Genomic DNA, 12,984 nt, shown 5'->3' on the forward strand with positions numbered 1-12,984 from the left:
GTTGTTTTTTTTTCTTGAAAAGGTTTCGCTTCTCATCCTAGAAGCTTCTTCAGTTCTAAGTGAAGAAGCTCAAACCGAAGTTAGAGCCGAAGAAGCTTCCTGGATGAGAAGCAAAACCTTTTCAAGAAAAAAAAAAACAAAAAACCCAAGTTGGTTCTCTTGCACCTGCATATACTTTGGGGAATACTCCGCACAAGAATTCATAGCGTGCTCTGAAGTTTGCTACTGGTTTATTTCGTGCAAGCATGCGCGCTGCCGATGGCCGCAACGGCTGATCGTCCGAACCGGTAGCATTTTTTAAAACGTCCCGATGATCAGCTGATCGTCGGAACGTTTTTTAAAAATGCTACCGGTTCGGACGATCAGCTGTTGCGGCAATCAGCAAGCGCGCCTCCTTGGGAAGCGCGCAATGGATGCACATGGGTGCACAGAGAGAACCGTAGCAGATTTCAGAGCACTTCACCGCTGCTATGCATTCTCGCGTGGAGTCTTCCCCCGAAATATATGCAAGTGCAAGAGAACCAGCTCGGGTTTTGAAAGCAAAAATGAAAAGCGAGAGAAATTTCAGAAAAGTGGATTTTTTGCCATTGAGGGCAGGAGAGGAGAGAATAAAATTGAATAAAATGCAATTGATTGAATTGCCGGATTGATGGCCGGGGCTACTGGTTCGCCCACTTACCTTCCCTACCAGTTTGCAAATGTGTGCGAGTTTTCTTGCGCCTGGTTTCCCCCCCCCCAAATATAAGCTTTTCTTTCATTTGTGCTGTGCCTGTTGGATGGATTTCTTCAGATTCAGGCAGCCCAATTATCTCCACCAAGTACATAGAATGAGTTCATCCATCAAGCAGTGTGTGTTTGTGTTACTTTTTTAATCTATTAATCGCTATTTGTCGAGCCAAATGAGGGGAAAAGAATAGTGTCTTAGCAGAAGGAACTCCCTTGGTGGAGGGGGGGGGGGCAAATTGCTGAAATACATATCCTAGAGTCCCTTTTTGGGAGAGGGGGCGGTTTAGAAATGCGAAGAATAAATAAATAAAATAAATAAATATAACGCAAACAGAGAAAAAGCAGAAATATCTATGTATTTTCTGCAAAGATGAAGCTGGTCAGTTTGCAAACCAGTTTAAGACTGGGACAGCCGTCTGTTTGAAAAAAATAAGAAATTAAGACAAAAGGGACTTTCATTTATCCATCTTCTCACCCATAAATATTATATGATATATCTAGAGATGGGTTTACACATAATTTTACCACCGGGCAGTTTGAAGCCAACTCCTGGTCCCGACAAAAAAAAACTGTTATTGATTTACTGTGAATTCTGCTCCTTCACATCCAGCAAAGTCTTTCAAGGGAGGATTTACGGTCACAGACCTTATCTGGCTTGGAGAGCTGCCAGGCTGATATCTGCAGAACTTGGCAAGGAGTCTCCAAACCAATTAAGCGAACTAATGGTCTCCTGCAAACTCCACTCCCCTTTCGCTCCTCTTTTATTCCTTCTGGGAGGGGCCATTCATCCTCCACCTGTGGCCTTACTCCCAAGTCGACCCCTGTTCTTTAGCTCTTCCCTTCGTCTGGCCACTCTGCGCATGCGCACACTGGGAACAGGCTCCAGCTGTTCTTCTGCCTCACTGATGTCTGACTCCGAAGGCAGCTGATAACTGGCATACGGCCCTGGCCCCCTCTCTGCCTCCGACACAGAGCCCTCCTCAGAGCCTTCCCCAGACTCCAGGACTGGCCCATCTTCCTCCCCAACCTCCTCACTGTCCGAATCTGCTCTCCGCTGGTGGGGCCACAACCTGTATTATGGAATTCTTTTAGGATTGGATTGAGTTTTTTTTAAAAAAAAAAAATCTGGTTTATTGGCACTTTTAATTGAGTTTTAGCTTGGTCAGACTTCTCAGCCAAGGTCGGGAAAAGCCCTGTGTGGTGGCGTGCCCATTTCCCTTCTCAGCCGCCCCACAGAGCCCTCATGGAAAGCCAAAAAAAAAAACCCTGTATGGGGGGGGGGAGGCAGGGATGGGTGGAAACGTCCCGAAGAGAACAAGAGAGACTCTGTCTGGATTTCAAGTTAGCCCCTTGCATTCCAGGTGCTAGTGAACCCTGCAGCGAAGCAGCCGTGCTGGGTGGGCACCGTTGCATGGCAACCCCCCCCCTCTCTTTCTCTCTCTCTCTCTTTTCTCTGTCTCTCTCGTTCTCTCTCTGTCTCTCTCTCTCGTTCTCTCTCTGTTTCTCTCTCTCTGTCTCTCTCGTTCTCTCTGTCTCATTCTGTCTGTGTCTCTGTGTCTCGCTCGTTCTCTCTCTGTTTCTCTCTCTGTCACTTGTTCTCTCTCTGTCTCTCTCATTCTTTCTCTCTCTCTTTCTCTCTTGTTCTCTCTCTGTCTCTCTCTCTCTTTCTCTCTCTCGTTCTCCCACTCTGTCTCTCTCTCTCGTTCTGTCTCTCTCTGTCTATTTCTCTCTCTGTCTCTGTCTCTGCCTCTCTGTGTCTCTCTCTTTCTCTCTGTCTCTTTCTGTCTCTCTTTCTCTCTCTGTATCTCTCTCTCGTTCTCTGTCTCTCTCTCGTTCACGCTCTGTCTCTTTCTCTCTCTGTGTGTCTCTCTGTCTCTCTCGTTCTCTCTCTCTGTCTCTCTCACTCTCTCTTTCATTCTCTCTCTCCGTCTCCCTATCGTTCTCTCCCTGTCTCTCTCTTTCTCTCTCTCTCTCTCTCTCTCGTTCTCTCTCTGTCTCTCTCTGTGTCTTTCTCTCTGTCTCTCTCTCTCTTTCCCACTCTCTTTCTGTCTGTTTCTGTCTTTTTTCTCTGTGTCTCTCTGTCTCTGTCTTTTTCTCTCTTTCTCTCTCTCTGTCTCTCTCTGTCTTTTTTTATCTATCTATCTATCTATCTATCTATCTATCTATCTATCTATCTATCTATCTATCATCTATCTATCATCTATTGCAAAAACTCTGGCAAGCAGGCAGCCTGCTCTCTTCCCAACAAGGAGGGGAGAAGTTAAGTATGTTGAGCTCATCTCCCCCCCCCCCCTTTCTCTCTCTTTTCTTTTCTTTTCTTTTCCCCTTCCTTTCTTTTCTCCTCTGGGTTTGCCAAAAGGGAGACTTGGGGGAAGGCCAGCTGGGTTGTTTCACAGCCTCTCGACAAAAAGAGGCCTCTTGTTCGGAAAATCCTCCGTTTCTAATCCCACTCGGCGTTCAATGAAGTTACAGCTTCCCGCAGGCGTCCTCTTCTTCTTCTTCTTCTTCTTCCTTTTTTTCCTTTCTTCTTCTCTCCTTCTAACGTCAACCAGGGAAAGTTTGGGCGGGGGAAGGAATGGGATAATGCCCAGCCCCGTAATTCCTTGCCGTCTGGCACCCGCTCGGCCACCGCTACGCCGAAAGGGGGTTAGGTGTCTGCAGGGGAGGGGAGGCCACCTTTCATCCTACAGTTGGGGGGTTTTGTCAAAAAAAAAAAAAGATTCATCCAAGGGGATGGATGGAGTCGGTGAGATCCCGTGGCTCTTAATAAACTGAAGCAGGAAGGAAACAAAAGGGAAATTTCCTTTTCCCCCCCCTCTCTCTGTCTCTCTCTCTCTCTCTCTCTCTCTCTCTCTCTCCCTCTCACCCACTCTCCATCTCTCCCTCTTCTTCTCCCTTTCCCCCTCTCTCTCCCACTCTTTCCCCCTCCTCTTCTCTCTCTCTCCTCCCTCTCCCTTTCTCTCCCTCCTCTTCTCTCTCTCTCCTCCCTCTCTCCATCTCTCCCTCTCCTTCTCCCATCTCCTCTCTCTCCCACTCTTTCTCCCTCCTCTCTCTCTCTTCCCTCTCTCCATCTCCCCCCTCCTCTCCCTTTCTCTCCCTCTCTCCCCCTGTCTGTCTTTCCCCGTTCCTCCCCCTCCCCCTTTCTCTCTCCCTCTTCTTCTCCCTCTCCCTTTGTCTCCCTCTCCTTCTCTCCCCCTCTCCATCTTTCCCTGTTCTTTTCTCTTTCTCTCCCTCTCCTTCTAACCCCCCTCTCTCCCTCTCCCTTTTTCTCTCTCCCTTTCTCTCCCTCTCCTTCTCTCGCTCCCTCTCCATCTCTCCCTTCTTCTCCCTTTCCCTTTCTCTCCCTCTCTCTCCCACTCTTTCTCCCTCCTCTCTCTCTCTTCCCTCTCTCCATCTCTCTCTTTCTTCCTCTCCCTTTCTTTCTCTCCCTCCTCTCTCTCTCTCCTCCCTCTCCTTCTCCCTCTCCCTTTCTCTCCCTCTCTCCCCATCCCTGTTCTTATCCCTCCCCCTTTCTCTCTCCCTCTTTTTCTCCCTCTCCCTTTGTCTCCTTCTCTCCCTCTCTCCCCCTCTCCATCTTTCCCTGTTCTTTTCCCTTTCTCTCTCTCTTTCTCTCCCTCTCCTTCTAACCCCCCTCTCTCACTCTCCCTTTTTTCTCTCCCTCTCCTTCTCTCGCTCCCTCTCCTTCTCTCCCTCTCCCTAAAGCACAGCGTCTAAGCATTGTGCCTTTTTTATATTAAAAAATAAAAGCTCCAGAAAGTGAATTTTGTCAGTGTTAAATAAGCGAATGAAGTTCAATAGAAAAGCGGCCCTGCATGGGTGTGTGTGTGTGTGTGTGAGAGAGAGAGAGAGAGAGAGATCTTAGGAAAAGCTTCTGCTGGACTAGAAGGAGCGAGAGTCCAACTCAATGCATTGATTTAAAATTTAAATCATGAGGACTAGAAACTTCCTTCTCCATAGTGGAGAAGGACCCTTATTTGATGCTATTTTGATTTGCGGGCTGGGGAACTGGGGTTGGGGTGTGTGGGGACAGACAGCACTGACAAATTGTTTACTTTAATGAACTAGCCTCCACACAGAGCATTTTAAAGCTTACCTATCTCTCCGCGGCAGGCAATTTTCTCCCTCGATTAAGCTCCTTTGATCAAATTCCTTCCTTCCTTTGATTTCTCTTTCCCTCTCTCTTTCTCTCGTCTTCTTCTTCTTCTTCTTCTTCTTCTTGTTCTCCCTTCTGCTTGAGTTGCTTCCTGATGGAACGTTTTAATTTGCAGCTGACTGACAGGGCCTTTTTTTAAAAAAGAAAAAAAGTTGGCAGCAATTTTTGTTTTTGGGTGGGTGGGCTTCCAGTTTGCCCAACACCCTCTCTTGCATCCCTCTCTTGTCTTCTGAAGCCCCCCCCCTCCCACTCCAGCCTCAAATCCCCCCCTCCTCTTCCTCCCCTCTCTTTTTCAATTTCCCCAAGCTGATTTGTTTTTTGATTGCTTCGTCTACGGGTCTCCCTGCTCTCCAAATCTCTCACCCACCCCTCACCGTGTTCTCATTAACATTTCTGCTGCCCCTGACTCTGCGGGTATCAATAGACGTAATTATGGAGCGCAAATCTTCCCAAGGAAAGAGATTCCTTCCTTCGTTTTCGGGGGGGGGGGGGAACGGTGACACCTAAGCCAGTCCCGCTGCTTAACGGAGCATAATTCAAATTATGGTACATTTCCTGCCTCTGGAGAGACAGAGAGAGAGAGAAAAAATATCTAGTCCAACTGTACCCTTCCCCTAATTTCATTCTTAATAAAAAAATTAATTATGCCGAAAAGGGGATTTTTTCACCTCCTCGTGATTTGAGCTTAAGTATGGGAAACCTTTCTGCTAAAATAAGGACGCCCTTGGTTTAAAAAAAAAAAAAACATCCCATTTTGAGAAGGCAAAAGCTACGGTCCAACAACGTTCTTTTCCCACCCATCTGTTTGTTTGGTTTTTTAAAAATTTTATTTATACATTTTTTTCATCAATATACAGAAGTGCTTTAAAGAATGTGTAGTGTCTGGGTCAATTTGTTTATACAAAATAACAACAACAACAATAATAATAGTAAAAGTAATCAGAATAGAATAGAATATAGAATAGAATAAATAGAATAGAATATAGAATTGAATAAGTAAAATAGAATATTGAATAGAATAAGTAAAATAGAATAGAATATAGAATAGAATAAATAGAATAGAATAAATAAAATAGAACAGAATAAATAGAATAGAATATAGAATAGAATAAGTGAAATGAGTATCAAATAGAATAAGTAAAATAGAATAGAATAGGTAAAATAGAATAGAATAAGTAAAATAGAATATCGAATAGAATAAGTAAAATAGAATAGAATAAGTAGAATAGAATAGAATAAGTAAAAGAATATCGAATAGAATGAGTAAAATAGAATAGAATAGAACAGAACAAGTAAAATAGAATAGAATATCGAATAGAATAAATAGAATAGAATAAATAGAATAGAATATATAAGAATAGAATAAATGGAATAGAATATAGAATAGAATATAGAATAGAATAAGTAGAATAGAATATCGAATAGAATAAGTAAAATAGAATGGAATGGAATACAATAGATTAAGGAAATGAATAGAATAGAATAAGGAATAGAATAGAATAGAACAGTGATGGCTAACATTTTTGTTGTTGGGTGCCAAAAATCCGAGCGTGCGTGCCAGCACCCATAATGCAAAGTGCGCCTCCCACATGCGCATGCGTGCACAACCCCTCCTCTCACTTCCCCCCACGCACGCCAGACTGCTGGTGCGCTGCTCCCCGCCAAGCTGACCTTGATACTTCCTCCAGGGGGCCAGAGGAGGACGTTTTCGCCCTCCCCAGACTCCAGGAAAGTTCTGGAGCCCGGGGAGGGCGAAAAACGGGCCTAGCGGGCCCACAGGAAGTTTGGAAAGGGAGTGTATCCAAATTCCGGGTGGGCCTGAGGAGGCCATTTTCCAGGGGTGGGTTCCAGCTGCTTTTACTGCCGGTTCGCTCAGGGACAGGCTTTGGGGGCGCGCAGGTTGAGGCGTGCTGCGCGCACATGCACAGTACTGAAAAAATGGCTGTTGCCCACGCGCAAGAAGCAAAAACCAAGATGGCGCCACCTGAGGCGCCGCCGATAGAACCAGTTCGGATCCATGGGCGGCTGAGTTACTACCTACTCGGCCAAACCAATCCGAACCGGTAGGATCCCACCTCTGCCATTTTCACCCTCCCCCAGCCTCCCTCCAGAAGCCGGAAACAGTCCATTTCTGAACTTCTGGTAGGCCGGTTTTTCACCCTTCCCAGACTCCGGACACTTTCCTGGAGCCTGGGGAGGGCGAAAACGGCTTCCCCCTGCCCTGCGGAGAGGGTGGAAATCTGCTGGCTGGCGCGCGCATTTGCGCTGACGTAGGGCAGCAGCTCGCGGGCCCGCAGAGATTGCTCCACATGCCATAGGTACGCCATCACGGGTGGAGGGTATCCTGCCTGAGCAGGGGGGGGACTAGAAGATCTCCAAGGTCCCTTCCCACTCTGTTGTTCTATTCTATTCTAAACTGGGTTTATTAAAAACAGACTTTTGTGTGGGTGTCCGAGATTTTACGTGGCTAATCTGGACCAACCTTAACGTTTGTTAAGGCACTTTTCTCTTTTTCTGCTCGTTTTTCTGCATTCCTGGGGGGGGGGGGGATTGAATAATGTCACTCCACCTGTATCCTTCCTCTGTTTTCTCTCTCTCTCTCTCTTTCTCTCTTTCTCTGTCTCTGTTTCTCTCTCTCTTTCTCTCTCTCTGTCTCTGTCTGTCTCTCTCTTTCTCTCTCTCTCTTTCTCTGTCTCTCTCTCTGTCTCTCTCTGTCTCTCTTTCTCTCTCTCTGTCTGTCTGTGTCTCTCTCTTTCTCTCCCCCTCTGTCTCTCTCTGTCTCTGTCTCTCCCCCCCTCTCTCTTTCTCTCTCTGTCTCTCTGTATGTCTGTCTCTCTCTCTTTCTCTCTGCCTCTCTCTCATTCTCTCTCTCTGTCATTTTTCTCTCTCTGTCTCTCTCTCTGTCTCTCTCTCTTTCCCTCTCTTTCACGCTCTCTCTTTCTCTCTGTTTCTCTGTCTTTTTTTCTCTCTGTCTCTCTTTCTCTCTCTTTCTCTTTGTCTCTCTCTCTTTCTCTCTCTCTCTCTCTGTCTGTCGTTCTCTCTCTCTGTCTCTGTCTCTCTCTTTCTCTCTTTCTGTCTGTCTGTCTCTCTCTCTCTCTCTCTCTCTGTCTCTGTCTCTCTCTGTCTCTCCCCCCCTCTCTCTTTCTCTCTCTGTCTCTCTGTCTGTCTGTCTCTCTTTCTCTCTGTTTTTCTCTGTCTCTTTCTCTGTCTCTTTCTCTCTCTGTCTCTCTCTTTCTCTCTCTCTCCTTCTCTCTCGTTCTCTCCCTCCCTTTCGTAGGTTTTTTTCTGTGTTACTTGTCTGATTTCTGTGGGTCTCGCAGGGCTACCTTGGCTCCTTCTCCTCCTCCTTCTCCCATGTCTCACTTTCTGCCTTTCACTTCTGTCTGTTTGTGATTGCAGTGGTCTTCTGTCTGTCAAAAAAGGTCTCCTTTTAGAAGCAGAGCAAATGTAGACGCCACAAAGGTACCCTTCCTCCCTTCCGCGCCACCCCGGAAGGTGCAGTGAGCTGGGAGCGTCACCAGACTTGCATGCTTCCCTCCACCCCAAAAACCTCATTAAACATTTTGTGTCTGTGTGTGTGTGTTTTCTTTTCTTTTCCTGATTCTGCTTTCTTTCTTTCTTTTTTTTTCTCCTCTTGGAAAAAAAAAACACACAACAAAAACCAACAACCACAACACACACACACACACACACACACACACCTCCCCGACCAAATCTTGGTCAACATTCATAACATGGATTGCAACATTTCCCGGAACGTTTTTGCCGAGCCATCGAAACTGTAGATTATTTCACATTTATGAAGCCGATCCAGGATTCTCCCATGTTTTTTTTTTTAAATTCCCAATTTCCTCCGTAGTTTCTACAGGTAGTCCTCGACTTACGACCGCAACAAGCCCAAAATGTCTAAGCCAGATGGATGTGTAGTGAGTTTCTCTCCCCACCGCCCCCGTTTTTACACAGGTTTCCCACGGTTGTTAAGCGAACCAGCGCAGCTGTCAAATTAGTCACACGGTCGTTAAGTGAATCTGGCTTACCCCGCTGACTTTGCTCGTCAGAAGGGAGCCGAGAGGGATCATGTGACACACACCCCCTCCGAGATATGGCAAACCATCATAAATACAAGTCAGTTACCGAGCGTCTGAATTTTGCTCACCTGACCCTGAGGATGCTGCGACGGTCATAACTTTGAGTCAGTTGCTCTGGGTCTGGAGCAGTGCAATGGCTAGAGATGGAGCTCTCGCCTCACAATCAGGAGGCTGTGAGTTCGATCCTAGGGAGAGGCAGATACTTCTCTCTCTCTCTGGGCACAATTAGAATGTATCTGCTAAACAAAACTCCGCACTGGCAACAAGAAAAGCATCTGGCCATTCAACACTTTGCAATTGCCCAGACGCCACCCCGCAAGGGATTATGGGTCGTTAAAAGATGATGAGTCGCTGGCAGTCTGAACTTTGATCATATGACCATGCGGGCGCTACAATGGTCATAAGTCACTTTTTCCCGTGCTGTCGTAACTTCAAACGGTCACTATATGAACCGTTGCCAGTCGAGGACTACCTGCACTTCCTCCTCTTTCCAGGGAGGGACAGGTCATTGTAAAACCAATAACAACTGCTCTATCTTGAGCCAAGAGCACCCTCGCCCTCACATAAAACCCTATTTGCCACCCTCCGTGTAAGGGGCCCGATTCCTGGGACTGGATCCCGAAGGAACTAACATCCTGGATCTGCTTCGTAAACGGCTTTCTTTACTTCCCAACCAAATTTGCACCCGGATTTGGGATCTTGAATCGCTCGTCTCGATTCAAGGATCAGCGAATAGCCTCACCGGGGGCCAGGGTGGGATGCATCCAGGGACTTGAAGGGGCGGACGGGAAGGGAGGGGGAAGGAATATCACTTGCACACCACTGCATCCCATCAATGGGGAGGGGTCTTGTATTTGGGGGGGTGGGGGCATGGGGTGGAAGTTCCCCTCTTCCATGATCTGTGTATGTCGTATGTGAGATATTTCTTGCTGGGTTGTTTTTTTTTTTTTGCAGTCTGTCTGTCTGTCTGTATATTCTATGTATTTGCCCAAATATTTTAAATTATTTTGTGGGCTGCCCTACATGACGAATGCGATTAAGAACTGGCCATCCACTTAGTTTTTATTTATGTATTTATTTTAAATAATAGCTTGGGATTAAACTGCGGAGCCCACAGTACTCCTCCTCCTCCTAGCACTGATGATGTTATCTAGTTGGGTAAAGAAACATCAACAAGAAAACAACCAAGCTCAAGAGAGCACCAGGGACCCCAGAGTCCTCCTCTTCCTCCTCCTCTTCCTCCTCCTCTTCCTCTTCCTCCTTCTCCTACTAGCATTGATGATGTTATCTAGTTGGGTAAGGAAACATCAACAAGAAAACCCTTGTCTTCCTCCTCCTCTTCCTCCTCCTCCTCCTCGAGTTGATGTTATTGGGTAAAGAAACATCAACAAGAAAACAACCAAGCTCAGAGAGCACCAGGGACCCCACAGACCTCCTCCTCTTCCTCCTCCTCTTCCTCTTCCTCCTCTCTTCCACCTCCTCCTCCTCCTAGTGTTGATGATGTTATCTAGTTGGGTAAAGAAACATCAACAAGAAAACAACCAAGCTCAGAGAGCACCAGGGACCACACAGTCCTCCTCCTCTTCCTCCTCTCCTCTTCCTCTCCTCTTCCTCCTCCTCCTAGCACTGATGATGTTACCCACTTGGGTAACACAACATCTACAAGCAAACCACCAAGCTCAGAGAGCACCAAGGACCCCCCCCCCCCCAATGTTAGTCGTGTACCAACACGCGGTTGGGCGTGTGGTCACGGTGGGGTGGGGGGACGGGGGACCGTCATTTGGGTTAGGAAATGGAAACCGAGCATCTGGGGACAGGCGGGTTTCAACATAGCTGTCAAGTCTTGAAATACCACACTGCCATTCCTCTCTCTCTTTTCCCTCCCAATTCTGCCTTCTGTTCCAACCGGGATTAAATGGGGCTCTCGTGAGGTTCATAACATCCCTCGCTTCACCGGGGAATGAAACCTACGCGCTCTGTTACGGCTTTTCTCCTTCTCTTCTTCCCCCCGCAGGTCAAACCAGCGCTGGGCATAAAAAGTCTCTTTCTCAGAAGTCCAAAGCAAGCCTCCCTCGACAGCCATGTTGCTGGTCAGCTCAACCGCAAACATTCCTTTAGCAGCCAGCTGTTACGGCGGACGGCCAGCGCGCCCACCAAGAGCTTAAAAAAGCCCAAGATCGCCCTGGATGCCCGAGACGATCGCTCAGAAGGAGCCGGCAAGGACCCCGTTCCGGAAGACGCTTCCCACCCTCGCTTCGACCAAGAATCTGACCTCCCGTCCCCGGCGCCGTCTCCTTCCCGAGAGGCCGCCGTCAGCCGCACGGACGCGGACCCCAAGGGATCCAAAGGTAAGGCTCATAGTTTGGGCAGGGAGAAGAGCCGACGCGAGCAGGGGTTCCGGGACGCCACCTTCAGCGAACCCCTCCGGAGATCTAGCCGGATCTGCCTCCAGAAAGAGGGCAACGAGACGGGTAGGATTGGCATGGCCACTTATTGCATGAAGTGCGTGGTCGGCTCCAGCGACAGCCCCGAGTTGGAGGGCCAGTGGAGCGAGCCCAGCGCCGGCCAGCCCGCCTCTGGCAACGGCCCCCACTGTGGCTGCTGCGGCAGCTTGGCGGGCGAGGAGCGGGTGGAGCTGAAACCGTGGGGGATCCAGGAACAGCCCCGCGCCCGCTCTGATCTGCACCTGTGCACCGGCTACGGGGCTACCAGGAGCCTGCCCAGAACCTGCCAGCCCTTCGGGACCTCAGGGAAGAAAAAGGGGGACTCGGCATGTCTCGGGGCCAAGGACCGCTCCTGGCAGCGGTGGCGGTGCGCTTCGCCCGGCAGCAAATACCGAAGCACCGTCAACCTGGTGAGCTCCAACAACAACGGCTCGGTGTCCTCCAGCTCCAGCAGCCTAGACAGCCTCGAGAGCCCCGATTTTTCCAAGGGCTGGCCAGAGAGCGCCCGCAAACAGGCGGGCACCCTTCAGCGGGAAATGAATGCCTTGTTTTCGGAAAAAATGGAGGAAATTCGGAGTAAATCCCCTATATTCTTCACCGGTAAGAGCGGATCTTCCCGCGCTCCCGGAGCTCCGTTCCGGCATCCGTGCCACTTCTCCCCGTAGAAACGCCTGCGCTGCCGGCTTTAGTGTCGTCCTCCCTTAGTGACCGTCCAAGCATGGTGTTGTAATTTCATTTTTGCTGGGGCTTTACCGTAGAGAAGTAGTGACTTCCCTTGCATGCCAGTTGTTCTCCTCTTTTGTGAGCTGTTGTGGTGTCCCTTTTTTTGTGTGTTCCATTGGGTGTGATCCTAAGGACCGTTTCTCATCCAACCAGAATGGCTACCTCAAAAAAAAAAAGCCAGAATTAACTCCTCGCCTTCTGGGTCCCTGAGTGGATGTATCATACTGGTAGTCCTCGACTTACGACAGATGGAAGAAATTTCCTTCTGGGTTCAGTTCCAAGTGGGGGCGGGAAAAGACGCAGGAATCACAGAGGCTGCTTGGAAAGATGGTTTAATAGTGGTTTGAGGTCCAGGGGAAAAAGGTTATCCCATGCTTCCAGATGTTGGGTGAAGAAAAAGACAGAGATGTTGAAAGTCCCTGGAGTTGAAGGGGGGGGGGGTCTTTATTATAGACTGGCTCAGGCCTTAATGGCCCATTGACAAAGGTGGGGGTCCGTTAAGAGTGAGTCCGTTTCCTGCCTAAAAACACGTCTCTCCATTTCTGATCCGGGGAAATATAATATCCTGCCTTTTAAATTTTTCTAGGCGGAGGGGTGGGTTTGAACTTCCACAATGGGGATCCCCCCCCCAACATTTCTGTTGCTAAGTAGAAGCATAGGTTAAGGGCATTGCGCCCTCCGTTTTAAGATGTTAAATCTGTTAAACCTCCTGTTGTCCGAGAACCAAATCCCAACATGCCAATAAAACCTACCGTATTTTTCGCCCTATAAGACGCACTTTTTTACTCCCCAAAAGAGGGTGAAAATGTAGCCACCTGGGTCATCTAAAAATGGGGCAGGCATAAAATTG

General features: G+C 48.3%; 2 protein-coding genes across 3 annotated transcripts in view; one reads left to right on the top strand and one right to left on the bottom strand.

Annotated features, from left to right (window-relative positions):
* The window catches only part of TTC34 (tetratricopeptide repeat domain 34), a gene marked incomplete at its 5' end in the record, with an annotated part of 233,841 nt that overhangs the window by 79,021 nt on the left and 141,836 nt on the right, over positions 1–12,984 (bottom strand). The gene's annotated exons all lie outside the window — the stretch shown is intronic.
* PLCH2 (phospholipase C eta 2) overlaps positions 1–12,984 on the top strand; it is a gene marked incomplete at its 5' end in the record, with an annotated part of 91,820 nt that overhangs the window by 70,063 nt on the left and 8,773 nt on the right. For both annotated transcript variants that reach the window (XR_014175529.1, XM_081954898.1), the window contains one exon: positions 10,982–11,315. Coding sequence is in view for 1 of the 2 variants with exons in the window: in XM_081954898.1 (XP_081811024.1) it covers positions 10,982–11,315 (334 nt within the window). The remainder of the gene's footprint in view (positions 1–10,981; positions 11,316–12,984) is intronic.

Source organism: Natrix helvetica (assembly GCF_964273705.1).
Source record: "Natrix helvetica genome assembly, chromosome: 5".
NCBI lineage: Eukaryota > Metazoa > Chordata > Lepidosauria > Squamata > Natricidae > Natrix > Natrix helvetica.